Genomic DNA, 24,051 nt, shown 5'->3' with positions numbered 1-24,051 from the left:
CCCTAACCCTGCCTGGACCCCGTTCTGATCCCTTAACCCTGCCTGGACCTGCTACCCTGACCCCCTAATCCTGCCCTGACCCTCTAACCCTGCCTGGACCTCTGTTCTGAGCCCTGCCTGGGCCCAGTCCTGACCTCCTAACCCTGCCAGGGCCCCCTAATCCTGCCTGGACCCTGGCCTGACCCCCTAACCCTGCTTAGACCCTGCCTTCAGAGTCCCTGCCAGCCCCAGGAATCCCTGCCCCACCGGCTCAAACCAGGCCCCACATTCACAGCATCTGATCCCTCACCCCGAGGACTCCTCGCCACGTTCCCACGGGGGTCCCACCCCACCTTGGGGGAGCCCAACCCCCACCCCGGGGGGGCTCCCCGCACCCACGGTGGGGCCCGAGCAGAGCCCGGAACGCTGGAGCGCGGCCATGGGGGCCGGGCCGGATCGTGTTGCCCGGGTCTCCCCCTGCCCCGGAAGTCCCGTGCTCCCGGAAGTCGCGCTGCCCTCTCGGTCTCTTTCCGCCGCCATCTTGGGCCCCGCTCCCCGCACAGTGAGTCCCGCGCCGCCATCCGCAGCCATCCACCGCCATCCGCCGCTTAGGGCGCCGCTCGCCTTTAGCGGGACGAACGGGTGGCCGGGAGGACCCGGCTGAGGCCGTTGATGGGGTCATGGGCGCGCCGGGCAGGGCAGAGGGGGCGGCCCTGCGCACCGGCGGTGGGGGGGTGGAGGCGGCCTAGGCCCAGGACCGGGATCGGACTCTGCCTGTGCCGTGCGGCCGAGTTGTCTTGGTAGATTTTCCCGGTAGGGGGAGGCGCGCGGTGTCCGAGTAGGGTGGGGAAGGACGAGTTACCGGTGGTCGCCCCCGGGCTGTCCCGGAGCCCCGGCGAGCCCGGGCCTGTCGGTTTGTCCATTCCCGTAGAAATGCCCGGCGAAGCCACAGAAACCGTCCCGGCCACGGAGCAGGAGCTGCCGCAGCCGCAGGCGGAGACAGGTGAGGCCGGGGGGTGCTTTTGGGCGGTTTTGGGGGTGATTCCCGGGATCTCTCGCCTGGCGGGATCTGCGGGAGGGACAGGGGAGCTTCAGCTTCCCGGGGAGGGTGAGGCGGGGGTCTCCCGGTGGTCCCGGACCCGGTGGTGGCGGGGGTTGTGTGACCTCGGCTCTTGTTTTGTCAGCTCCGCCGCGGGGGTTTTGAGGTGTCTGTTCCATGGTCTCTCCGTGTCCTCGTGCTGTGGCCAAAACAAACAGGGCCGGTTCTGTGGTTTCCCACCCAAAACACGCGGCTTATCCCACAGGGAACGTGCCTGGAGACGTGGGAATGGGGACCCCTCGTGTCCCAAAATCACGGGGATGAGAATGGCTCGGAGCCTGGTTTGGCTGGTCCCTGGCAGGGAAGCAGCTCTGGCCAGGACGGGGTGTTGGATGTGGGGGCCTGTCCCGTTGGATTTGGGGGTTTTTCCTGCTGGATTCGGCAGTCTCCCATTGGATTTTGGGTCTGCTCCATGAGCGGGTGTTGTCAGCAGATCTGAGGTGACCACTCAGGGCATGAGAGTGATCAGCGCTCTCCTGTTGGATTTGGGGGTCTCCCCCTTTAGAGTTGGGGGTTTTCCAGTGGATTTGGTGATCTGCCCCGTTCTATTTGAAGGTCTCCTCCACTGGATTTCAGTGTCTGTCCCACTGGATTTGGGGTCCTCTCATTGAATTTTGGGGGTCCTGTCAGATTTGGGGTCTGCCCCACTGGATCTGGGGGTCTTTCACTGAATTCTGGGGGTCTGCCCTGTTGGATTTGGGGGTCTCTCATTGGATTTGGGCACTGTCCCATTGGGGGACCACGAGGGTTGGTGACAGGGGACACAAGGAGGGAGCTGAGTGATGGCTGTTGCTGTGACAGCTGCGCCGATGATTCCCAGGGAGCTGCTGAGCTCCTTATCCCTCCCGGCGTAGCTGGAATTCTTGTTTGGGGCCCTTTCCCTGGAATGGCTTTTCTGTCCCTCTCAACTGACAACTCCCAAAATTCTGCTGCTCTCAAGTCTCTGATGGTGTCGTGGGATTTCTCGGGCAGCTCCTTAGATTTTCATCTCGTTCCATGGAGGTCAGCTGGTCTCTGGAAAAATCTTGGATATGGGCACGCTGATCCAGAGGGGCGCTGGGCAGGCTTTGCCACCCAGGTGGATCGAGCATCCATTAAAAATCCCGTGGTTCTGGGGAATCCTTTGGCTTGTTCGTGTTGGAGAAGTGACCAAGGAAAGGTGGGGCTGTGGGGGAGAAGTCACAAGCAGGAAGGATTGTGTTTATCAGGAATGTGCTCAAACGGTGCCAGTGGAGCTGGCGAAGGAACAGGGAGAGCAGGCAGGGATAAAGGACTGTTCAGAGAGGGTGGCTCTGCACAGCCTGTTCTGTGATGGGCCCAGGCCCAGCACAGCCCTTGGCAGCACTTGTTGCTCCTTTCAGAGGCACCAGGACGTTCCCAGGAGCAGGAAGCGTCCTGGTACCCGCTGGCACTGATGTCCAGCTCCAGGCCTCCCCATCCTTCCCACAGTGCCGTGGTTTGGGGTAAAACGGGGCGTTAGAAGCATTTTTCGGGACCCCATTCCTAGGGCAGGGACACAGGGATATCATTCCCTGCCTCCCCATGCACGTGTCACTGCCCCTGGGTGGCAGCGAGACCAGGACACGACTGTGACCCTGATGCCAGGGTGGGACAGGGACACAGCACGTGGCAGGGACAGGATCGTGGGATGGGGCTGGCTTTGGGCTGTGCCGGGACGCGCTGCCGAAGGGCGGCACCGTGGCTGGGCCGGTTCTGCTCTCCCAGCCAGCAGCACCGGTTGGACCAGCACTGCCCTCCCTGGCTCCTGTGGGCTCTTCCGTGAATGGTGCCCTTGGATCAGCAGCTGGCATTGGGAATGGTGTTGGGAATGGCCAGGCTCTCCAGGCTCTCAGCTCTGGCTCAGGCACTGGAAGCTGAACCCTCTCATGGCCTCTTTCCTAAACGCTGCCCTTTGGTTGCTGGTTGGCACTGGGAATTTCGTTGGGAATGTCAAAGCTCTCTCCAGGCTCTCAGCTCTGGCTCAGGAGCTGGAAGCTGGCACTAGGAATGGTGTTGGGAATGGCCAGGCTCTCTTGGACCTGGCTGGGGAGCTGGAGGCTGCTCCTGGTCAGCAGGACTCCCCTTAATAAACTGTTGTTCTCCCTGTTCAGCTCCAGCTGCCCCCGTTCCTGCTCCCATCCCTGCTCCAGGTACTCGGGACCCTCCTGTAACCCCTCGTGTGCCACATTAACCAGCGTGTGCCATTCTGGGGGTTGCAGTTCCATTAACCTTAACAGCTTCCAGGGAAGTTGGGGGGCACTGGGGGGCCTGGCCCCACCACCCCCATGTCATTGTGCCTTCAGGGCACCTGCCCATGTCACCCATGGCTGGAGGGAGGGGGCTCCCAGGGCACTCCAGGAGTTAATTCCACTGGGTTATATTTGCCAGTGGGTTATATTTGACTTTTCCTTCCTCTTCTTGGGTGGGTCTTTGTTCCCCCATGCTCCCAGCAGCCCGGGGGTTGACCCCAGGCTCAAGAGCAGCCCTGAGGGTTCTGCCAGACCTCTTGAGGTTGTGACAGCCCCTTTGGTAGGGCCAAGCTGGATCCCTGCATCCCTGGCCCGCTGGGGCTTCCTGGTGGCTCAGGGAGTGCCTCCTGCCACCCCAGGGCTCTAGGGAAAATCTGTGTTCTAGAAGGGGATGAACATCCTGGTCCATGCTGACCCTGCCAGGCCTGGTGGTGCCTGCTGGGCCAGAAGCCAGGCACAGAGGCCAGAGGAAGGCCAGGGCTGGCCGCCTGCCTCCTCCCTGTCTCTGCTTCTCTCCCTCCCTCCTCTCATGGCTCACTCTGTTTCTCTCCTTTAGCTGTTCTTCATGCTGCTCATTCCCCACCTCTGACTCCATCTCCATCCGCCCAGGCTCTCCCAGCGCAGCCTCCCAGCGCTGCCACGGCTCTGCCGGGCCCCCCGGGCCCCGTGTCCCCCCCCGTGGTCCCTGCTGCAGCCATCCCTGTGTTCTCCATGCCCCCCCAGCCCCCGGCCCCAGCTCTGCTAGGCCCAGTCCCCACTGCCCCTCCTCCAGCTCCGCAGGCCCCGGTGGGTTTTGCAGCCCCAGGATCTCCAGGGCCTGCCCCGGTTAGCCCAGTGTCTCCAGGATTCCCAGTTCCAGCGTCACCTGGCCTGGCTGCTGCTTCTGCTGCGGTGACAGTGGCCCCTCTTGCCCCCCCAGTGAGCCCCAGTTCTCTCCCAGCTGCTCTGACCTCTCCCATGAAAACTGCTCCCACTGCTGCCTCTGTGGGAGCTGCACCTCTGGCCCCTCTCCCTGCCTCTGGAGCAGCCCCAGCCCCTCTCCTGCCTCCCCCATCCCGTCCCCTTCTGGCATCTCCCCCACCAGTGTCTCCCCCTTTGCTGCCTGCTCCCACCGTGGCAGTGTGTCCCCAGAGTCCGGGATCACCTCCACTTCCCACAGTCCCTGTGTCTCCTGGAATTCCTGCTTCCACCCCTCTGGCTTCTGTTCCAGCCTCTCCCCAAGCCCCAGCTCCAACTCCAGCCCTGGTCGGTGCCATCTCTCCCCCTGTGTTCCTGGCTGCCCCCAAAGCTCCCTTGTCACCCCCTATCCCTCTGCTGCCAGCTGGGATGTCCCCTGGGCATCCTGCTGCTGCCCCACCGGGCCCAGCCCCTGGTGCCCCAGTCTCACCACTGCTCCCAGTTGCTCCTTCTGTTGCCAAGGCCTGTCCCGTGGGCCCTGCCCCAGTGGTCCCAGCTGTGGGACCTCCAGTCTCTCCCTCGGTAGCCAGGACCCCTCCTGGGAGCCCAGCCCCTCGGGCAGCTCCAGTGGCTCCTGCCCTGTCCACCCCTGCATTGGGAGCTGCCATCTCTGTCCCAGGGCCTCCAGCGAGCCCCGTGTTCCCAACAGCAGCTCCTGTGCCTGCTGTCCCCTCTGCCAGCTGCCCCCCTGTCACACCAGCCACGGCAGCTCCAGCCACCCCTCCTGTGGCCAAAGCAGCTCCTGGGAGCCCAGTCACTGCCTCAGCTGCCCCCTCTGTCCCTGTCACACCGCCTATGGCACCTCTGGCCACCCCTCCTGCGGCCAAACCAGCTCCTGCTGCCCCTGTCACACCAGCCATGGCAGCTCCAGCCACCCCTCCTGTGGCCAAACCAGCTCCTGCTGCCCCTGTCACACCAGCCATGGCAGCTCCAGCCACCCCTCCCGCGGCCAAAGCAGCTCCTGGGAGCCCGGTCACTGTCCCCTCTGTCCCTGCCACACCAGCTCCACCCTCTCCAGCTGCTCCTCCTCCAGTCAAAGATGCTCCCAAGGGCTCTGCTGCTGCCTCAGCTGCTGCTCCAGCTCCTCCCACCCCAGCTCCAGCTACCCCACCTGCAGCCAAAACTGCTCCCCTGTCCCCTGCCACCCCAGCTCCTGCAACTCCACCAGCTCCAGCCACTCCCCCAGCAGCCAAAACACCCCCAAAGAGCCCTGTCAAAGCCACTCCAGCCACCCCCACTGAGGACAAAGCACCCCCAAAGAGCCCTGTCAAAGCCACTCCAGCCACCCCCAGTGAGGACAAAGCACCCCCAAAGAGCCCTGTCAAAGCCACTCCAGCCACCCCCACTGAGGACAAAGCACCCCCAAAGAGCCCTGTCAAAGCCACCCCCAGTGAGGACAAAGCACCCCCAAAGAGCCCTGTCAAAGCGACTCCAGCCACCCCCACTGAGGACAAAGCACCCCCGAAGAGCCCTGTCAAAGCCACCCCCACCGAGGACAAAGCACTCCCGAAGAGCCCTGTCAAAGCCACCCCCAGTGAGGACAAAGCACCCCCAAAGAGCCCTGTCAAAGCCACCCCAGCTCCAGCCACCCCCACTGAGGACAAAGCACCCCCAAAGAGCCCTGTCAAAGCCACCCCAGCTCCAGCTTCTCCTGGAGGAGGCAAAAAGTCTCCCAAGGGCAGCCCCGTCACTGCCCCATCTGCTCCTGTGGCTCCAGCACCTTCAGCTCCAGCTGCCCCTGCTGAGGCCAAGGCACCCCCAAAGAGCCCTGTCAAAGCTGCCCCTGCTGAGGCCAAGGCACCCCCAGAAAGCCCCGTTACAGCCCCCCCAGCTCCAGCTGCCCCTCCAGCAGCCAAAACACCCCCAAAGAGCCCTGCCAAAACTACCCCAGCCCCTGTAGCTGAGGCCAAAACACCCCCAAAGAGCCCTGACAAAGCCACCCCAACCCCTGCTGAGGCCAAAACACCCCCAAAGAGCCCTGTCAAAGCTACCCCAGCCCCTGCTGAGGCCAAAACACCCCCAAAGAGCCCTGACAAAGCCACCCCAACCCCTGCTGAGGCCAAAACACCCCCAAAGAGCCCTGTCAAAGCTACCCCAGCCCCTGCTGAGGCCAAAACACCCCCAAAGAGCCCTGACAAAGCCACCCCAACCCCTGCTGAGGCCAAAACACCCCCAAAGAGCCCTGTCAAAGCTACCCCAGCCCCTGCTGAGGCCAAAACACCCCCAAAGAGCCCTGACAAAGCCACCCCAACCCCTGCTGAGGCCAAAACACCCCCAAAGAGCCCTGACAAAGCCACCCCAACCCCTGCTGAGGCAAAAACAACCCCAAAGAGCCCTGACAAAGCCACCCCAGCTCCAGTGGCCCCTGCTGCAGCTAAAGGACCCTCAAAAAAACCTGCTGAGGCCAAGGCACCCCCAAAGAGTCCTGTCAAGGCCACCGCAGCTCCAGCCACCCCTGCTGAGGCCAAGGCACCCCCAAAGAGCCCTGTCAAAGCCACCCCAGCTCCAGCCACCCCTGCTGCGGCCAAAGGATCCTCAAAAAGCCCTCCTGAGGCCAAGGCACCTCCAAAGAGTCCTGTCAAGGCCACTCCAACTCCTGCAGCTCCAGCCACAGCTCCTGCTCCAACCACGGGTGTTTCTGGTGCCCCTCCAAAACCCCCAACCCCTGCAAAAGCAGACACTGGCCGTCCCAGCTCTGTCCCAGGCACTCCCCCTGCCAAAAAGCAGCAGCCCCCCATCAACAACAAAGTGGCCACCAATAACAAGGTGGCCACCAATAACAAGGTGGCCACCAATAACAAGGTGGCCAAGCCGGCCACTCGCCCCCCCTCGAAGGCCCCGCTCGGCGCTGACGATGAGGATCTGCCGCCTCTGCTCCCCCCCGAGCCGCCCGTGCTGCTGGAGCTCTCTCCTCCCGCGGGGGTCCCGGCCCCCCCGGCGCCGCAGCCCATCCTCAAGAATGACAAGGGTATTTGTGGCCGTGGTTTGCCGTGTGCATGGAGTGTCACTGGCTGCCCACGGGATACTAACCCCGCCCGGGGCCCTGGCGTGTCGCGATAGATGTCACCGGTGAGCCGGGGCGCAGGGTGGGGCGGGGCTCGGCACGGTCACTAACGCGTGTCCTGTCCTCGGGCACGGAGCACGGTGTGGTTTGTGGCATGGACACTGCGAGCTGAGCTGAGCTGGCTTCACACGGAGGAGCTGCCACGTACCTGTCCCTGCTGTGTGTGGTGTCCACGTGGTGTCCCCGTGTCCGGCTGGCATCGGAAGGGAGGGCTGTGGGCAGTGCTGGTGACAAACTGGGCTGTCCCCACGCTCTGCCTGAAGCGTTGGGAGCCCCAGGCACACCCTGACACCTGCAGAGGCCTTTGCCAGGGCTGTGCCGTGGGCACAGAGGCCCTTCCCAGAGCAGGAGGCAGGACTGAATCCAGGTAATGGTGCATGGGAACATCACAGTCACTTGCAGGTGACCTCCAGCCTCCGAGGTTGGGGACACCTGGGTCTGCTTTGATAACTGGTGTGGTCAGTGCCGTGGGTCACAAGTGGTGTTGGCACTGCAGCTGGTGGCCCTCTGGGCACTCAGGGGTGCCGTTCCTTGAGGGGGGTTTGGGGTTATCCCACATCATCCCTGTGGTGAAGCCACGGATGTGCAGCAGCCCTGAGGGCTCGGTGAGTGGGGTCTCGGTGCCGTGTGTCAGCTCTGGGTTTGAGGGGAGTCGAGAGAGGCCCTGTCACGCTGGGCTTTTTCCCCCTCAGCACCCTGGGAGTGCCACTCACCTCCTCCTCGAGCTGGTACCACAAACTGGAGCTGCCTCAGGATTCATTCCAGACCCTCTGGGCACCTGTGGGGTTCTTTCACCCTGTTCCCACCGTGGGGAGAGGCTGAGGACGCACTCGCGCCACGCTGCTGATGGCATTTGGGGTGCAGTGAGCTGGTGGGATTCAGAGTGCAGGGAATGCTCCATCCACCACCTGACTGGGCTGCACTGGGAGGCAGCAGCAAAGGCTGTGTCCCCTGGACCTACCTGAGATTGAGGGGTGTGTGTCTCTGCAGGGTCTGGCACAGAGTCCGACAGCGATGAATCCGTACCAGAGCTCGAAGAGCAGGACTCCACACAGGCCACGACACAGCAGGCACAGGTAGGGTAGGTGGCACCACATCTGTGGTGGATCAGAGTCCCTGTGGTGTCACCCCAGGATTGTCACGGATCCCTCTGGTTTTCCTTCCCTGCAGCTCGCAGCAGCAGCTGAAATAGATGAAGAACCCGTCAGCAAAGCGAAACAGAGCCGGAGCGAGAAGAAAGCTCGGAAGGTGAGGCTTCACCTGTCCCTGCTGAGCAGCCTCAGGGCTCAGAGTCATGCTGGGGATGTCACCAGTCCTGGGATTGGAGTGTTCCTTCCAGCTGGCAGCCCAGGAGTGCTGCTCCATGGCAGTAGATGCACATTTCCATGTGTATCCATGATCTGGGACTCTGGAGAGAGGAGTGGGCACATCTGGGCTGGTTCCAGAGCGCTTCTTCCCTCGTTGACCTTTCCCTCATGTTTTTCAGGCAATGTCCAAGCTGGGCCTTCGCCAGGTGACAGGAGTCACCAGAGTCACCATCCGGAAATCCAAGAACATCCTCTTTGTCATCACAAAGCCAGACGTGTACAAGAGCCCGGCGTCAGACACCTACATCGTCTTCGGCGAGGCCAAGGTGAGCCCACCCTGGAGCCAGCAGGACGCCATTCCAGGGTTCCTTCCTGTCACCTGTGCACCGTGTGGCTTCTGCCAGGCAATGTGGTGACACTGCCCAGGACTGACCTCATTGCTCCTTTCCTTCCCTCCTGCAGATCGAAGACCTGTCCCAGCAGGCTCAACTGGCGGCCGCCGAAAAGTTCAAAGTGCAAGGAGAACCTGTTTCCAACATCCAGGAAAACACACAGACCCCCACCGTGCAGGAGGAGAGCGAGGAAGAGGAGGTAATGCCTTCCTCAACCTCTCTGTGGGACTGTGGTTTGGGTATAATCCATGGATTCCTCTCCTTCATCCGTGTTTCTGCCGTGACGACAAAGGGAGAGCGCAGGGTTCTACCCTGGGGGTGTTTGCAGTGCAGGCCTGGTCTCCTGGCTTCCAATCCAGATAATCCCAGGCCTGGAACTGGCACCAATCCTGGGCTCTGTTTCTCCTTCAGGTTGATGAAACTGGCGTGGAGGTGAAAGACATCGAGCTGGTGATGTCGCAGGCGAACGTGTCGCGGGCAAAGGCCGTGCGAGCCCTCAAGAACAACAGTAACGACATTGTAAACGCGATAATGGTGAGCGTTGAGGGGCAGCAGGTTTGGGAGGGTCCCTGGGGGTTGCTGCTAGCTCTGGGCTGGCTCCTGATTCCTGTTCTCTCCACAGGAGCTGACGATGTAGCCGCCGGAGGGAGGAGCCTTTTTTGGTGTTTCGGAGAAGAATAAAATACAACTACATTTAAAATTTGTACTATTTCTATCGGTTAATAAAAGTTGTGGCTTATTGTTGGTGAAACCGCTGCTCTGTGGTGCTTTGCTGTCCGCCCTTCCCTGGGAGTTGAGGCCCCAGGGTGGAGCCTTCCTCTCGGGAAGATCCCGGCGCCGATACCCCGTCCTGGAACAGCACCTGCCCGTTCCCTCCTTTCCTTCCTGTCCCAGAGCCTGGCTGGACATGAGCCCAGGTCAGCCTCAGTCAGCTGCAGGGTCACCCCTTCATCCCCTCAGGGTTCCCTTCAGGGGGGCTCCTCACTCCCCTGCAGCAGGCAGGAACGGGGAATCATGGATGAGGGAAAGGCTGTGGATGTGTGGCTGTGGATTCCAGTAAAGCCTTTGGGACAGGTGCACTCCTTGGGGTTCAAACCTGGCTGGTGGCTGGGTCCACAGGGTTATGGCCATGTCAGTGACAGCCCTGTGTAATGTCTTTATCCATGACATGGGTGAGGGGATTGAGAGTGCCTTGGGGATAATGATCTGCTGGAAGGCAGGAAACTCTGCAGAGCCATCTCGACAGGATGGATCCATGGGCTGAGGCCAATGGGTCAACAAGGTAACACCAACCCCATGGAATGCTCCAGGCTGGGGTAAGAAGGGCTGGAAGGCTGGGAAAGGCCCTGGGAGTGCTGGTGCCAGCAGCTGGACACGAGCCCAGGTTGTGCACAGGATAGCACCTGGGCTGTCCCGGGCACAGGGTGGGCACAGCTCCAGGGCAAGGATTGTCCCCCAGTGCTGGCTCCAGCTCTGGGCCCTCAGGGCCACAGAGACATTGAGGGGCTGGAGCGTGGCCAGAGCTGGGGAAGGGCTGGAGCAGCAGCAGAAGGGTCTGGAGAAGTCCTGAGGGAGCTGGGAAAGGGGCTCAGCCTGGAGAAAAGGAATTTTAGGAGGGATTTTTTCACCCCACAAATCCCTGAGGGGAGAGCAGAGCCGGGTGGGGTCGGGCTCTGCTCCCAGGGGACACCAGGACAAGGACAGTTGGGGGGTCCCGGGGGTCCCCTTCCCGCTCCGCATCCTCCCCAGTCACTGCTCGCACTGCGCATGCGCGGCGAGAAGCTACTGGAAGGGCGGCGGGCGGGGGCGCGCGCGGGGCGGGGGCGCGCGCCGGGGGGGGCCGCGCACGCGCGGTGGCGGCGGCGGGAGGAGGCGGCGCGCGCGGGGCGCGGGGATTTTGCTGCGTCACCACGGGCCGAGCGCGCGCGGGGCATTGTGGGAGCGAGGCCGCGCCGAGCCCCGAGCCCGCCCGGAGCCACCGGAGCCGCCGCCGGAGCCCCCGGAGCCCTCCCGGCACCGCCCGACCGCGACCGCGCCGCCCGTACAGCTCGAGACACCGCCCGGAGCCCGACCCGCACCGCGCAGAGGCGCCCGCCACAGCCGTCGCCATCCGCCATGTGAGGCCCGGGGGTGGGAGCGGCACGGGCAGGCCCCGCCAGGCCCAGCCGGGCCGCGGGCGCTACCGCGGGAGCCGCCCCGGCGCCGCCGAGCGGGGGCTCCCGCCGCGTGCTGACCTTGGGCGGCCCTGCCGCCGCGCCGGTGGGTCTTACCCCGCTTATCGGGTGCGCCCGGCCCCGGTAACCGGGTGAGGGCGGAGCGCCCCGGTCCCGGTTACTGGCTCGGCCGCGGCGTAGCGCGATGCGGGCGGGATCTCCCGTCCCCGCTCCGCGCTGCGCGGAATGAATGGGGCGGCGCGGGTGGCGGGGGGTGCTCGGGGCGTGTTGCGCGTTTCTCGGTGGGTCCGTGGCCACCGGCACCCGCCGAACGGTGGCGGCCGAAACCGCGGAAAACTCCCGGTAAGTAGCGCGTGGAACCATCCAGAGCGTGCAGGCGAGCGAACCTGTTTGTAAACTTCCAATTTTCCACGTAAAATCCGTCCCTGGGTTTTGCGCTGTCCCTGAAAGTGTCCAAGGCCAGGCTGGACAGGGCTCGGAACATCCTGGCGTGGTGGAAGGTGGTGAGGAACCGGATGGGCTTTAAGGTCCCTTCCAACCCAGGCATTCCAGAATTGCATGAAAAAGCGAGGAATAGCGAAAAGACCCTTCAGGAGGGGGTGGAAGCGCATGGAAACCCCCTGGGCAGCCGTGGTGCTGCTCTGCCCGGTGCAGGTGAGCCGCTGGATCTGCTCTCCGAGTGTGTCCACGTGCATCCCGAGCGGAATCCCGCGCTCCCGGGTGTCTGGGCTGCCGTGCCAGGGAGCCCTAATTTACCTCCTTCCTTGGAATTCTCCCGGGCTCGCTTCAGCGACCCAAAACCAGCTCGTGGCAGAGCTCTGGTCGATGTGAGTGTTCCCTCGCAGTGCTCAGGAAAGAAGAGCTGGAGTTTTCTGTGTGCAAGGTGATGCTCAGGAGGGAAAAATGGCTGGGAAAGAAGAGCTGCACTGCCCTGAGAGCTACAGGCAGCATTCCCTGGACAAGGGGAAATGGCTTCCAACTTCCAGAGAGCAGAGTTAGGTGGGATACTGGGGAAAAAAGTCCTCCCTCTGAGGGTGGTGAGGCAGTGGAATGGATTTTTCAGAGGATGCCCCATCCCTGGAGGTGTCCAAGGCCAGGTTGGGCAGGGCTTGGAGCAACCTGGGATAGTTGGAGGTGTCCCTGCACATGGCAGGGGGGGAGGCTGAATGAGCTTCAAGGTCCCTTCCAGCCCAAACCATTCCATGATTCTGTGACCTCCACGTGTCTGGCTGGAAGGACTGGAGGCATTGCACTTCCTGAGGTTTTGTTTTGTCAGGAATTTGGTCTGAGCACTGTGTTAACCATTGGAGACCAGTGGGTTTTGGTCCTCAGCTAGGCTTTTACTTTTTTTCTGAAACGCTGAACAGTGGAGGTGCTTCATCTTAACGTAAGTGAAAGTGAGAGAACTGTGATCAAGTTGGAGTTTTTTCGTGTAATTTCTGTAGATTTCATCATCCTGAAACTGCAGCGCTGCTGTGTCTGCAGAGAATCATCTAAAATCTAAAATGAGGCTTTTTTAAATGAAAAAAAAAAAGCACCTCTCCAGGGTGTATAAATGAAAGGAAAATTCATTTTGTAAAACAGGTTTTATTGGTGTCTGGGAGGGGAAAATCTTGTTGAGGGTCTGACTCCTGCAGTGTCAGGAGTAAGAATTGTCAGGGTACTTCCAGGAGACAAAGATGGGGTTCTGTAGGCACAGGATACAGACAGAGAACACAAGAACAGGTTTGGAAATTTCCTCAGTGCCCCAGATGGGGAGATTTGAGATTCCACTGGTGAGTTCAGCGTGTCAGAAGCTTCTGCTGTGCCAGAGACCAGGATATGTCCAGGGATCTCCAACAGAGCCCCCGTGGATCAGGCAGAGCCTTGAGGGCTCTGTGGTGTAGCTGAGCCTTCACATTGCCCATCAGCGCTGCTGGGAAGCTTCTAGAACCTGTTCCACAGTGCTGGAAAAACGATTGCCATCGGAATGTGGAGACTGGAAGAGCCAGAGGAGCTGCAGGGGTGGCTGTGTGGCTGCTCAGGAAGTCCCCAAAACACAGGTGGATGGGACAGAGGAAATCCTCCCCGGAGCAGAGCACTGGGAACCACCCAGGATGGAGCACGTTTAAATTCCCTTCTCTTTTCCAAATCCCACGGGGGTGCTGGATAACCAAAACACTCTCGGCAAGAGGCTGAGCTCCCGTGGGATTTGGGTGAGCAGGGTGGAGCTCGGTAACAGGTGGTGGGTCAGTGCCTGGGAGGGGAGATTTTCCATGGGTGTGTGGGAACACTGGGAGCACTGGGAGCACGTGCAGGGCTCCCCACAGGCTGCTGCTGTGTGTGCTTGTCTCCTGGGAATCTCCGTGTGGGCAGGAGACAAAAAGGAGCTGCGGCTTCCGCCTCATCCCAGCTCTCCAGCGGGTCCTGCATTACTGGTTGGAACGGGTGAGTCCTGATTGAAGCTCCCAGGGAGGTTTCCCTCCTCCCTTTGGGAGGTTGAGATTGGAAAAGCAGATAAAAGGAGGAGAGGCAGCTCCAGTGCATTCTGTGCTCGTGCTCGGGGTGAATTCCCAGGAAAGCAGCGCAGGTTTAGGTTCAGAAATGTGAATTATGGCCGAGCGAAACTTACCGAGGAGCTCACTGCTCTCCACCTCGGACACGTGTGCGTTGCCTTGAGCTGAGTGGGATTTCTGGAAGCGCTGTGAGTTTTGTTGGTGCCTCAAATCCCCGATCCTGGCAGAGATGCTGAGGTCAGGGCCGGCTCCCTGGGAAGGCTGGAGATGTCTCCATTGACATTGAGAACTGGGAAGTGTTAACACCATTCAGCCCCTGCGTCATCCGGGCAGGGACACTGAGATTTCTGTTGGATAACGGGGCTGGAGCACGTTCCAAGTGCCCCACGCTGGGGGGTTTTGTCTCCCAGCACAGAGGGAGCAGAGCCTTTCTCATCCTCCTTTCCTCTTGAGAGTCTTTCATTCCCTGTTAAAAGAGAAAATCTGTGTCCAAGATGGGTTTAAAAATACCACAGTAAGAAAATTGCTGCTCTGCTGCTGCACTTCACCTGAATAAGGTGATAATTAACCTGCCTGAAATGCTGCTACGAGGGGATGCATCAGGCTTTTACCCCTGGAACAGCTGAAACTCAAGGCTGAATTCAGAATCCACTTGTTCCTATGCTTTTAGAAATGAAATCCTTGGACATTGGTCTCTGCCCAGGTGTTATGGCACCTACAAGAGATGTTGGTGCTGCCCAAGGCATTGTGGCCATTCTGCTGCCTTTCCCTGAGCTGGCACCAGTGTGGCACTGGGGGAGCTCAGAGGCGGCTGTTTTGGAGTTCAGCTGGAGCTGGGCTGTGCCATGGTTGGGTTCATCCCTAGGAAATGTGGATGGGAGCAGTAGGAGCCTTTGGGTGAGTCCCTGTGCTAAATGTGCACACAGCTCAATGCCAACAGTGAATTGATGACCAGGTGAGTCAAAATCTTGGTCTGGAAGTTTAGCAAAGATCACCTTAATAAATGGTCTGAAAAGGTGTTTTTTGGTCAGATACTGGCTTAGAGAGCAGCACAAAGGGCCTCACTTTGGTGAGGTGGCAGCTGCTGTCACAGGCCATGTCACATCAGCTTTCCTGGTTTAGATCCTTGTCCAGCTCGGAGCTTTCCACCTCATCCCAATGCAGGGGCATCAGCTGGGAAAAATTCCTCGCTGTGAGGCTGGTGAGGCACAGGAATGGATTTCCCAGAGGATTCCCCGTCCCTGGCACTGTCCAAGGCCAGGTTGGACAGAGCTTGGAACAACCTGGGCTAGTGCAAGGTGCCCCTGCCATGGCACGAGGTGGCACTGGCTGAACTTTCAAGTCCCACCCAACCATTCCATGATTCCCTGATGTCGGGAAGACAAACGAGTGTGAGGAACACCCGTGGCCTCTGTGCCTTAGCAACAGCTCTGCTGGGAGGCCGTTTGCTTCTCCTGGAATGCAGGCGTGCCCTGGGCTCGGCCTCAGCTGCCAGGGAAGGGCTGCAAGGGGGGAGGAGGGGTCTGAGCCCAGCCAGGTCGTTTTCCCTGCTCCACGGAGCATGGAGCGTTGCAGGTGAGTTCTCGGGGTGGAACTGCAAACACAGGAGTTGGTCCAGAGCTTTGTGGCTTTCCCGGCTCCCCTGGACACGCTGTTGCTTTTTGAGGTGGTTGTGCAAAGGCAGAAGGATTCCAAAGTGCATGGGAGTCCCGGTGTGAGTTCTTGGGAGGTTGTAAAGAGGTTGGAGCAGTGATTCTCCGACCTGTGCTGGCTTAATTGGAATTTTATCATAGCAAATCCATTTTTATACTATCAATACCCCAAAAAAGGGTTTTCTTGGTAGTTTTACTTCAGGTTTTAATACTTTGCGTGACAAAAATCACTCTGAAGTCTTCCTGTGTAGCTGTTGGAGGTGGTGAAGCTTCTCCCACCGTCTGTAGTAGCTCATCCTGAAGTTTATCAAAATTTTGATCTGCTGAAACATTTATTTCACTCTCAGATTTCAGTGACTCCTCCCAGGAGCTTTCTGGAGGCGTCATGCACCGAATGCATCACTTCTTTTTATTCCTGCTCTCTTTTCAGCTCCAAGCAGCTTTAAAGAATAACTAAGCTCAAAATGCAGGTTTTAGGAGCAGAAATAAGTTTTTTTGCTGGATTTCTTGCTGAAAATCAATGCCCTTGTGTCCCTGCTGTGCCCACAGGCAGCCTGCCTCTGCAAAGTGGTACGACCGGAGGGACTACGTCTTTATTGAGTTCTGTGTTGAAGACAGCAAAGACGTAAATGTAAATTTTGAAAAGTCCAAACTCACGTTCAGGTGAGTAATTCAGGCACAGGGAGGGCTGAGCAGAAGCAAATTGGTTCTACAAGATGTTTTTGGGCTAAATACCAATTCATTTTTCTCTTGCAGTTGTCTTGGAGGAAGCGATAACTTTAAACATTTAAATGAAATCGACCTTTTTAATAATATCGATCCAAATGTGAGTATCCTCCTGACTCTTCCCGAATTCTTGATGCTGGTGAGAGGCTGGCACAGATTGTCCAGAGAAACTGCAGATACTCCATCCCTGCAAATGTTCAAGGCCATGTTGGAGCAACCTGGCCTAGTGGAAGGTGTCCCTGCCCACAGCAGGGGTTTGGAACTTGGGTTTTAATGTCCTTTCCAACCCAAACCATCCTGTGCTTCTGTGATCTTAAAAAATATTATCTGTTCTTTAGGCTGCTCCCTGCATTTTGGGAAAATTATTTCGTAGAACATAAAAGCTCAAAGTCACATCCAGGAAAGCTTCTCTGGGTGGTATTTTCCAGGACAAGGATTAAGGGAAGAGTTGAAGATAAAGGAGGGATGTCAGCAGTTCCTGGTGAAGGTCATCCTGATGGTACTAATTAATATTTGGTCTTTTTCAGGAATCAAAGCATAAAAGAACAGACAGATCCATCTTGTGTTGTTTACGAAAAGGAGAGTCTGGTCAGGCATGGCCAAGGTTAACAAAAGAGAGGGCAAAGGTGGGTCTGGGCATCTGCTGCCTCCCCTGGCTTTTAATGTAGCGAATATTTGGGTCATGTTCAAATTCTGGAGCAGTTTTGGGTCACTTTCCTGCTCCTGATCCCACAGCACCTCTCGTTAACCTGCCTGTTCTAACTGACAGCCAGTTACTCCCTTGTCCTTAAATAATTCCTTGTCCTTAAATAACTCCTGGTGTTGGTACAGCTCAACTGGCTCAGCGTGGACTTCAACAACTGGAAAGACTGGGAAGATGATTCAGATGAAGACATGTCCAACTTCGATCGCTTTTCTGAGGTAGGGAACAACGAATTCCTGGAGTTTTGGGAGTTCAATGTTTTGGGCAATGAATCCGAGGGTTTTTTTGCACCATCACTTTGTAATTCCTGCATGGGGGCAACTGATCTGTTCCAGCAGGAGGGGGCTGATGGTTTAGAGCTGTTTTGGGGGGAGAGTGGGGTTGGATTCACACCAAAGTGTGGCTGTTCTGTTTCTGAGCAGATGATGAACAACATGGGAGGAGATGACGACGTAGACTTGCCAGAAGTAGATGGGGCAGATGATGTGAGTATGTGGGTGTAGGAAACATCTGCAGGGCTGGCTCAGAAGTCCTGCATTTACCCTTCAGCACTGAAAAAGGCTTAAATAGCCCCAAACCTTGTGATGTCACCTGGGGAGATCACTTCTCTCCCCCTCAGCAGTTCTGAGGATGCTGGGAGCACCGGTTTGTTGTCTGTGTCTCTCTGCAGTGACTGGGGATCATTGTGGGGCTGCAGTGAGGCCACACTGAGCTCACTGAGTCTCCTGGAACCCTGGAGTTCCTCAAAATCCAGATTTGGGAGCAGCTCTTTGTTGGCTGGGGGGTGGTAGAGGAGCTGTCTGCTCCACTTAAAGGTTGTTTGTTCTCCTTTCCAGGACTCACCAGACAGTGATGATGAAAGTAAGTTGTTGTTCTTGTTTTCCCCTCACACACCTGCTGAAGGCTCCGAGCCAGCCTCGGGCAGGGCCAGCAGATGTTCATCCTGGCCACCAGCTAAAGCCAGCCCTGGGAGACAAATCTAATCTGAGAAAGCCTCTCCACACAAGCCCCAAATACCACTTTGACCTTCCCAGGCAGCTGCAGTCCCAGGGAGGCTTTGGCTTTAGGAGCAGCACATGCTCAGGGTGGCTCTGGCACGGCTTTCCCTTGGGAAGAGCCGGGGGGAGGGCAGAAGCCCCAAAGTGCCCTGTGACCTCCTTGGTTGGAGGCCAGGTCGCCTTGCTCCTGTCCCTTGTGACATAATAGTGCCCTGGGAGCTTTTAAGAACCAACCAAGCAAAAAATAAAACCCACAAACCAACCTGAAAACCACTAATACTCTTCTGTCTTTTCCCTCTAGAAATGCCGGATCTGGAGTAAGGCAAACTGTCGTCTTCAGGGTTTTGGGGAAAGAAGTTCATCACAACATTTCATAATTGAGATAAGAATTCCTGAGTTGATAGCCCTAAAGGGAGATCCTGCATCCTTTAACCCATTTTCAGTCCATTTTAAATGGCTTCACTGATGGTAGGTGTGTCCCATGGCACGGGGCGGTCTTAAAGCCACGAGAGGCAATAACGTTATGCATGAACCGTTTTCCAGACTTCCAAAAAAAAACAAAAACAAAACCAAACCAACCCAATTGAGGTGTAGGCAATCCATTCAGAACAGTTGCAATAAAGTTTACAGAGCCTCCTTGCCTCGTAGCAGATGTAATTACAATGGGAGAACCCTGAATTAACACTGAGTGGTAAACGAGCATTTTTCCCCCCCTCTCCACGGCCTGAAATTGTCCGTTTGTACCGGGAACAAAAAACTTGTCATTGGCTCCCCAAATTCAGCAGGCGAGGCGCATCCCTCTGTGGTGTCTTCAGGTCTGTTCCACTAAAAGTTTGTATTGAAAAGGAAACGTTAAAAATTCTCCTTGTTTTGGTGTTCGCCCCTGAGCCCCGACCGGTGCCGGTGGCCGGAGCCTGCCCCTGGTCCCGTGTGACCCCAGACCTTTCCACCTCCTCGCCCGGGGTGCGAGTGGCTGTACATTGTTGCTTGTCAATCTGTACATTTAGACCAAATCGTATTTGCACTGTGGGTTTGGCAGCAAGTGACAGACCGTGGGGCGCGCGGGCGCCTGCGAACCGGGCTGAAAAACCTCAATTTATGTTCAGAGCAGCTGGGATTTTTTTAATGTCTGCATTCTTTCTAATAAACTGTTGAAGACTCCCTGGCTCTCCTTCGGCCTGGGCCCTGTGCATTCCTCATCGCCGCGGGGGCAGGGGGAGTTGGTGGGGTGGGATCCCCTTCTCTTGGGGGACACTTAGGGTGGGATCCCGTTCTATGGGTGGGGGTCCCCTTCCATGGGGGGCCACTTGTGGTGGGATTCCCCTCCCCTTGTGTGGCCCTGGTTGGGATCCCTTCCTTCCTATTGGAAACAAGCGTGGTTAGCGGGGCAGGTTCCCCTCAGGTGGGGAGTCAGGAAGGTGGGAGTAGGGCAGAAATGGTGCAGTGGTCCCCGGACCCCTGGGGGAGCGGTGGAGGTGAGGGTTTGGCCTCTGTGAGACAGCAGCGTGGTGCCGCGGGGGCATTATAGTGATACCCGGGGCGTGAGGCGGACACCGGCCCGGTGAGGGGCGGCCCCGCGGGGCGGTGCTGTGACGCGGCGTGGGGCAAAAACGCAAACAAGGTGGAGGCGGGCCCGGTGCGGCCGGCGCGGCCTCGGCCGCGGTCACGGCGCCCGCCCAAGGACAAGCGCGGGACACGTGCGCCGCCACTTCCGGTGACCTTCGCCCGGGACACGCCCCTTCCCACCACGCTGCCCTATCAGATCGCAGCGCGTTTTGACGGATAGATGCAAAACCCAATTGAGAGGAGGCGCAGAGCGGGCGCCGCATCGGTGTGACCAATAGGAGCGCGAATTCGCCCGGCGCCTCTCGGCGGAACAGCCAATGGGCGCGCGGTGCGGCGGTGACGCGCAGCTCGGTGGCCCCGCCCCGCGGGGGCCGTGAGGGGCGGGCGAGACGCGGGGCTCAGTCGGCGCCGCCATGTTGGGGCTCGCGGGTCGTTCCGCTGCCGCCGCCGCCGCCGCGGCCCGGCCGCTGCTGCCCCGCGGGGCCACCCCGGGCCGGGACCTCCTCCCGCTGCTCCTCGGCCGCGGGGCCGCCCCGGCCGTCGCCGTCGGGGCGCGTGAGTGCGGGGCGGGCCGGGGTCACCTTGGGGCCTGCGCGGGTGGGGTACGCGGGGTGCCGGTGGTCAGGTTCCCGTTACCGGGATGGGGTGAGGTGTGTCAAGCGGGCAGGGTGAGGGGATGGGCTGCGGCAGAGGAGCAGCGGCCCTGGGGATGGGCGTGGGGGAGCACTCAGGGTCTGCAGGGACTGCGGCTGTACCGGGGGAGGGAGTTCGGGGGGTCCTGGGTACGCTGAGGGAAGGGGATTTAGGGGGTCTTGCGTGCGCTGAGGGACGTGCAGGGTCTGCGGGTGTACCCAGAGGTCCTGGGTGCACTGAGGAGGGGCCAGGAGGTCCTGGGTGTATCAAGACAGGGGTGCACCGAGCTATGGGGATCCAGGGTTCGCTGAGGAAGGGAGTTCAGCTGGTCCTGGGTGCACCGAAGGAGGTGCAGAGATCTCGGGCACACTCCAAGGCCTGCAGGGGAGCCTCATTTCCGCACCCCCAAGGCCCACGGAGCCCGGAGCTGCCCTGCCCTGGCCGACCTTGACTCGTCCCTCTCCCCGCAGGACGGGACTATGCCGCTCATGCAGCCCCTGCCGCCAAGGCCGGCTCCACCACCGGCCGCATCGTGGCCGTCATCGGGGCCGTGGTGGATGTGCAGTTCGACGAGGGGCTGCCCCCCATCCTGAACGCCCTTGAGGTGCAGGGCAGGGAGACGCGGCTGGTGCTGGAAGTGGCTCAGCACCTGGGTGAGCAGCTGGCATGGGAAAGGAGGGGACGGGGAGGGGTCCTCCTGTGATGATGTTTCCAATGACTTTCGTTCTCCTGAGCTTGCTGAAGCCACGGATTTCAATCTGAGGAGGTGGAAAATGGCTGCCCGAGGGCTGTGGCTGCACGGCTCAATTTTCCTCGGGGCTATTTTATTCCTGTTGCTCCTCTTGGTCCTTCTCCCAGCAGAATGTCCTCTTGGCAGGGCCTGGGGAAGCCACCAACAGCTGTCCCCAGGGTCAGCTGTGATGACTGTGCTGTCCTTGGGCCTCGGCAGGGGAGAACACCGTGCGCACCATTGCCATGGATGGTACAGAAGGACTGGTGAGGGGACAGAAGGTGCTGGACTCTGGTGCTCCCATCCGCATCCCCGTGGGCCCTGAGACCCTGGGCAGGATCATGAATGTCATTGGGGAACCCATCGATGAGAGGGGCCCCATCACGACCAAACAGTGAGTGATGAGGGGCTGGAGGGCACACCAGGTGTGAGCAGGGCTCTGGCTCTCCTGGGTCACAGCAGGGACTGTCCCCTGCCAGCCTGGCCTGGGGGTTCAGAGCAGCTGCCCACCCCCTTCTCTTCCTCCTGCTCCAGGTTTGCTGCTATCCACGCCGAGGCCCCAGAGTTCGTGGAGATGAGTGTCGAGCAGGAGATCCTGGTGACAGGGATCAAGGTCGTGGATCTGCTGGCTCCCTATGCCAAGGGTGGCAAGATCGGTACGTGACCTCCAGAGCAGGGGTGGGTCTGGGGAGTGGGCACCTGATTGGGATTTCCAACAGTTCCTTGGGGAACTTTTCCTTCACTGATGATTCACTCCATGACTTTCGTTCTCCTGAGCTTGCTGAAGCAACGCTTTTTGTATCTGAGGAGGAAAGAGCTGAAGGGAGACCCTGGGTGCAGCCAGGCTGGCTTGGGGTTGAGCAGGACCCTTATTTCCCCCACCCCAGGTTTGTTTGGAGGTGCTGGTGTCGGCAAGACTGTGCTGATCATGGAGCTGATCAACAACGTGGCCAAGGCCCACGGTGGTTACTCGGTGTTCGCCGGCGTGGGCGAGAGGACCCGTGAGGGCAACGACTTGTACCACGAGATGATCGAGTCTGGGGTCATCAACCTGAAAGATGCCACTTCCAAGGTGTGCAGAGAGCCTGAGGGGGTGCTGGGTCCCCTGGGGAGGTTCTGGGTCCTTTGATGCAGTGCCAGGCGTGGCAGTGACACCATGCTGACCCCAGCGTCCCATCCACAGGTCGCCCTGGTCTACGGGCAGATGAACGAGCCCCCGGGTGCCCGTGCCAGGGTGGCCCTGACGGGGCTGACGGTGGCCGAGTACTTCAGGGACCAGGAGGGTCAGGACGTGCTGCTCTTCATCGACAACATCTTCCGCTTCACCCAGGCCGGCTCCGAGGTCTGTGCTGGGCACCGGGGCTGCAACTGCTCCCTACCTGCACAGCCCCTTGTACTCTGTCTCTCATGCTCTGTCCTCCCACAGGTGTCCGCCCTGCTGGGCAGAATCCCCTCGGCTGTGGGCTACCAGCCCACGCTGGCCACTGACATGGGCACCATGCAGGAGCGCATCACCACCACACGCAAGGGCTCCATCACCTCGGTGCAGGTGAGGGCAGGACCAACTCCAGGGTGTCCCGGGGGCCTGTGTCACCTGCCTGGGAACGACTGTCCCCTCCCCTCTGTGTCCCCAGGCTATTTATGTGCCGGCTGATGACTTGACTGACCCTGCGCCCGCCACCACCTTTGCCCACTTGGATGCCACCACGGTGTTGTCCCGTGCCATTGCTGAGCTGGGCATCTACCCAGCCGTGGACCCCCTGGATTCCACCTCCCGTATCATGGACCCCAACATTGTAGGGCCTGAGCACTACGACGTGGCTCGGGGTGTGCAGAAGATCCTGCAGGTGAGGGGGCTGGGGCAGCCCCTCCATGGGGTGCTGGGGTGGGGGACCAGCACTGGCCACTCACCCCCTGTGTGCCCCTGCCCAGGACTACAAGTCACTGCAGGACATCATTGCTATCCTGGGTATGGATGAGTTGTCCGAGGAGGACAAACTGACCGTGGCCCGTGCCCGCAAGATCCAGCGCTTCCTGTCCCAGCCCTTCCAGGTGGCCGAGGTCTTCACTGGCCACATGGGCAAGTTGGTGCCACTGAAGGAGACCATCAAGGGCTTCAAGCAGATCCTGGCAGGTGAGGTGGCCTTCGGGGGGCCTGGGAGAGCCCAACTGGGCCTCCCACTCCCCCCTGACACGGTGTGTCCCCCCAGGTGAATATGACCACCTGCCTGAGCAGGCTTTCTACATGGTGGGGCCCATCGAGGAGGCAGTGGCCAAAGCAGAGAAGCTGGCAGAGGAGCACGCCTGAGCCCCCTTGAACACCCCCACCCCCGGCTCCGCTGGGGCCGGACCCCCAGTATTTAACATTTCCAATAAAACACCGGTGAAAACGTTCGCAGACTTTGTGTGCTGTGGCTCCTGCTCTCAGGGGGCTGGAGGGATCCAAGGCCTGTGAGCCCCCAGCCCTGGGGCTACCCCAGGATCCCCTCCATGGAGTTGTCCTGGGTTCTGTCTCAGCTGTTCCAGCAGTGCAGGGACCCTCCAGCCCTGGGGGCTCCCCAGGAGGGGAAGAGTCGCCCTTTGTCCTATGGGGTCTCCAGGAGTGGGGGAGACCCTCATCTCTCCCCGGAACAGGAGCATCGTCCCTGCACTGCAGGGACAGCCCGGGGGGTGACAGATGCTGGTACTGTGTCGCTGCCCAGCCCTGTGTCCGTCTGTCTGTCCCAGTCCCCGTCGTTCCCCCCCCCGCGCAGTTCCAGCTCCAGCTCCACCATTTTGCAGCACAAAGAGCCGGCCCGGCCCGGCCCCGGCAGCTGCCACTTTGTCCGCGGGGTCCCGGGGGGCCGCTCTGGCCCGAGCTCGCCCAGTGCGGGACTGGGGGACACCCCGCGAGGGTACCAGGACCACCCACAACTCCCACCCCCCCCTCCCACTGCTCCGCCGGTGAGCCCCGGCGACGGGGTCTGCTCGCCACGGAGGAGCGGAGTCCCCGGGGTGTCCCCGCGGTGGGGACAGCCGGGGGTCCCGCAGCGCGGCCCCGGTTTAAGGGGGGATGTCCCCCGCGATCCCCCCTCCCACCCCACGGAGGGCGGCGGTCCCTTTAAATGGCGGCGCGGCCCCGGTGGCGGAGGGGGCGGCGGCGGTCGCTGACATCACGCGGGGCCGGGAGCACCTGCGCCCCGCCCGGCTCCGCCACCGGCACCGGCACCGCAGCGCACCGGGCCGGGCGGGCACCGGGGCTGGTGAGGGCCGCCCCCGCCGCCCCCCACCAAGGTACGCACCGCGCAGGACGGGACCCGCGGACGGGGATACCGGGACCCACCGGGA

The 24,051-nt window shown here is 60.1% G+C and overlaps 4 protein-coding genes and 2 non-coding genes across 8 annotated transcripts; all 6 read left to right on the top strand.

Moving 5' to 3' along the window:
* Positions 1–463: 463 nt before the first annotated feature.
* LOC106863171 (nascent polypeptide associated complex subunit alpha) lies at positions 464–9,798 on the top strand. Its single transcript, XM_088180829.1, has 8 exons — positions 464–541; positions 911–982; positions 8,339–8,424; positions 8,519–8,596; positions 8,835–8,981; positions 9,118–9,246; positions 9,459–9,581; positions 9,670–9,798. Exons 2-8 carry the CDS (start codon positions 913–915, stop codon positions 9,682–9,684), a joined length of 648 nt encoding a protein of 215 aa, XP_088036955.1. The 5' UTR covers positions 464–541; positions 911–912; the 3' UTR covers positions 9,685–9,798.
* Positions 999–8,332, top strand: LOC148220836 (uncharacterized). 2 transcript variants are annotated; one of them, XM_088180756.1, is made up of 2 exons: positions 999–6,693; positions 6,754–8,332. In XM_088180756.1, exons 1-2 carry the CDS (start codon positions 4,039–4,041, stop codon positions 7,342–7,344), a joined length of 3,246 nt encoding a protein of 1,081 aa, XP_088036882.1. In that variant the 5' UTR covers positions 999–4,038; the 3' UTR covers positions 7,345–8,332. The 2 variants fall into 2 exon arrangements, with proteins under 2 accessions (XP_088036882.1, XP_088036881.1); XM_088180755.1 differs by having other exon boundaries at positions 1,000–8,332.
* A 1,491-nt stretch (positions 9,799–11,289) lies between the features above and the next one.
* On the top strand, positions 11,290–18,956 carry PTGES3 (prostaglandin E synthase 3). Of its 2 annotated transcripts, none has more exons than XM_088180833.1 (8): positions 11,290–11,563; positions 15,918–16,031; positions 16,125–16,194; positions 16,622–16,720; positions 16,926–17,015; positions 17,220–17,282; positions 17,634–17,658; positions 18,097–18,956. In XM_088180833.1, exons 1-8 carry the CDS (start codon positions 11,451–11,453, stop codon positions 18,114–18,116), a joined length of 594 nt encoding a protein of 197 aa, XP_088036959.1. In that variant the 5' UTR covers positions 11,290–11,450; the 3' UTR covers positions 18,117–18,956. The 2 variants fall into 2 exon arrangements, with proteins under 2 accessions (XP_088036959.1, XP_088036958.1); XM_088180832.1 differs by lacking the exon at positions 11,290–11,563 and adding an exon at positions 15,263–15,291.
* Positions 18,957–19,739: 783 nt separating this feature from the next.
* On the top strand, positions 19,740–23,118 carry ATP5F1B (ATP synthase F1 subunit beta). The gene is made up of 10 exons (XM_014892545.2): positions 19,740–19,916; positions 20,465–20,647; positions 20,944–21,118; positions 21,259–21,380; positions 21,612–21,796; positions 21,908–22,066; positions 22,151–22,273; positions 22,359–22,571; positions 22,657–22,858; positions 22,935–23,118. The coding sequence occupies exons 1-10, from the start codon at positions 19,775–19,777 to the stop codon at positions 23,030–23,032; spliced, it is 1,602 nt and encodes a 533-aa protein (XP_014748031.2). The 5' UTR covers positions 19,740–19,774; the 3' UTR covers positions 23,033–23,118.
* Positions 20,688–20,761, top strand: LOC148220835 (small nucleolar RNA SNORD59). Its single transcript, XR_015808836.1, has one exon. It is a non-coding gene; the product is annotated as a small nucleolar RNA SNORD59 (small nucleolar RNA).
* On the top strand, positions 21,461–21,535 carry LOC148220834 (small nucleolar RNA SNORD59). Its single transcript, XR_015808834.1, has one exon. It is a non-coding gene; the product is annotated as a small nucleolar RNA SNORD59 (small nucleolar RNA).
* Positions 23,119–24,051: the final 933 nt, after the last annotated feature.

Source organism: Sturnus vulgaris, chromosome 30, assembly GCF_052056855.1.
Source record: "Sturnus vulgaris isolate bStuVul1 chromosome 30, bStuVul1.hap1, whole genome shotgun sequence".
Classification (NCBI taxonomy): Eukaryota; Metazoa; Chordata; class Aves; order Passeriformes; family Sturnidae; genus Sturnus; species Sturnus vulgaris.
This window is presented reverse-complemented; position numbering and strand designations above follow the sequence as displayed.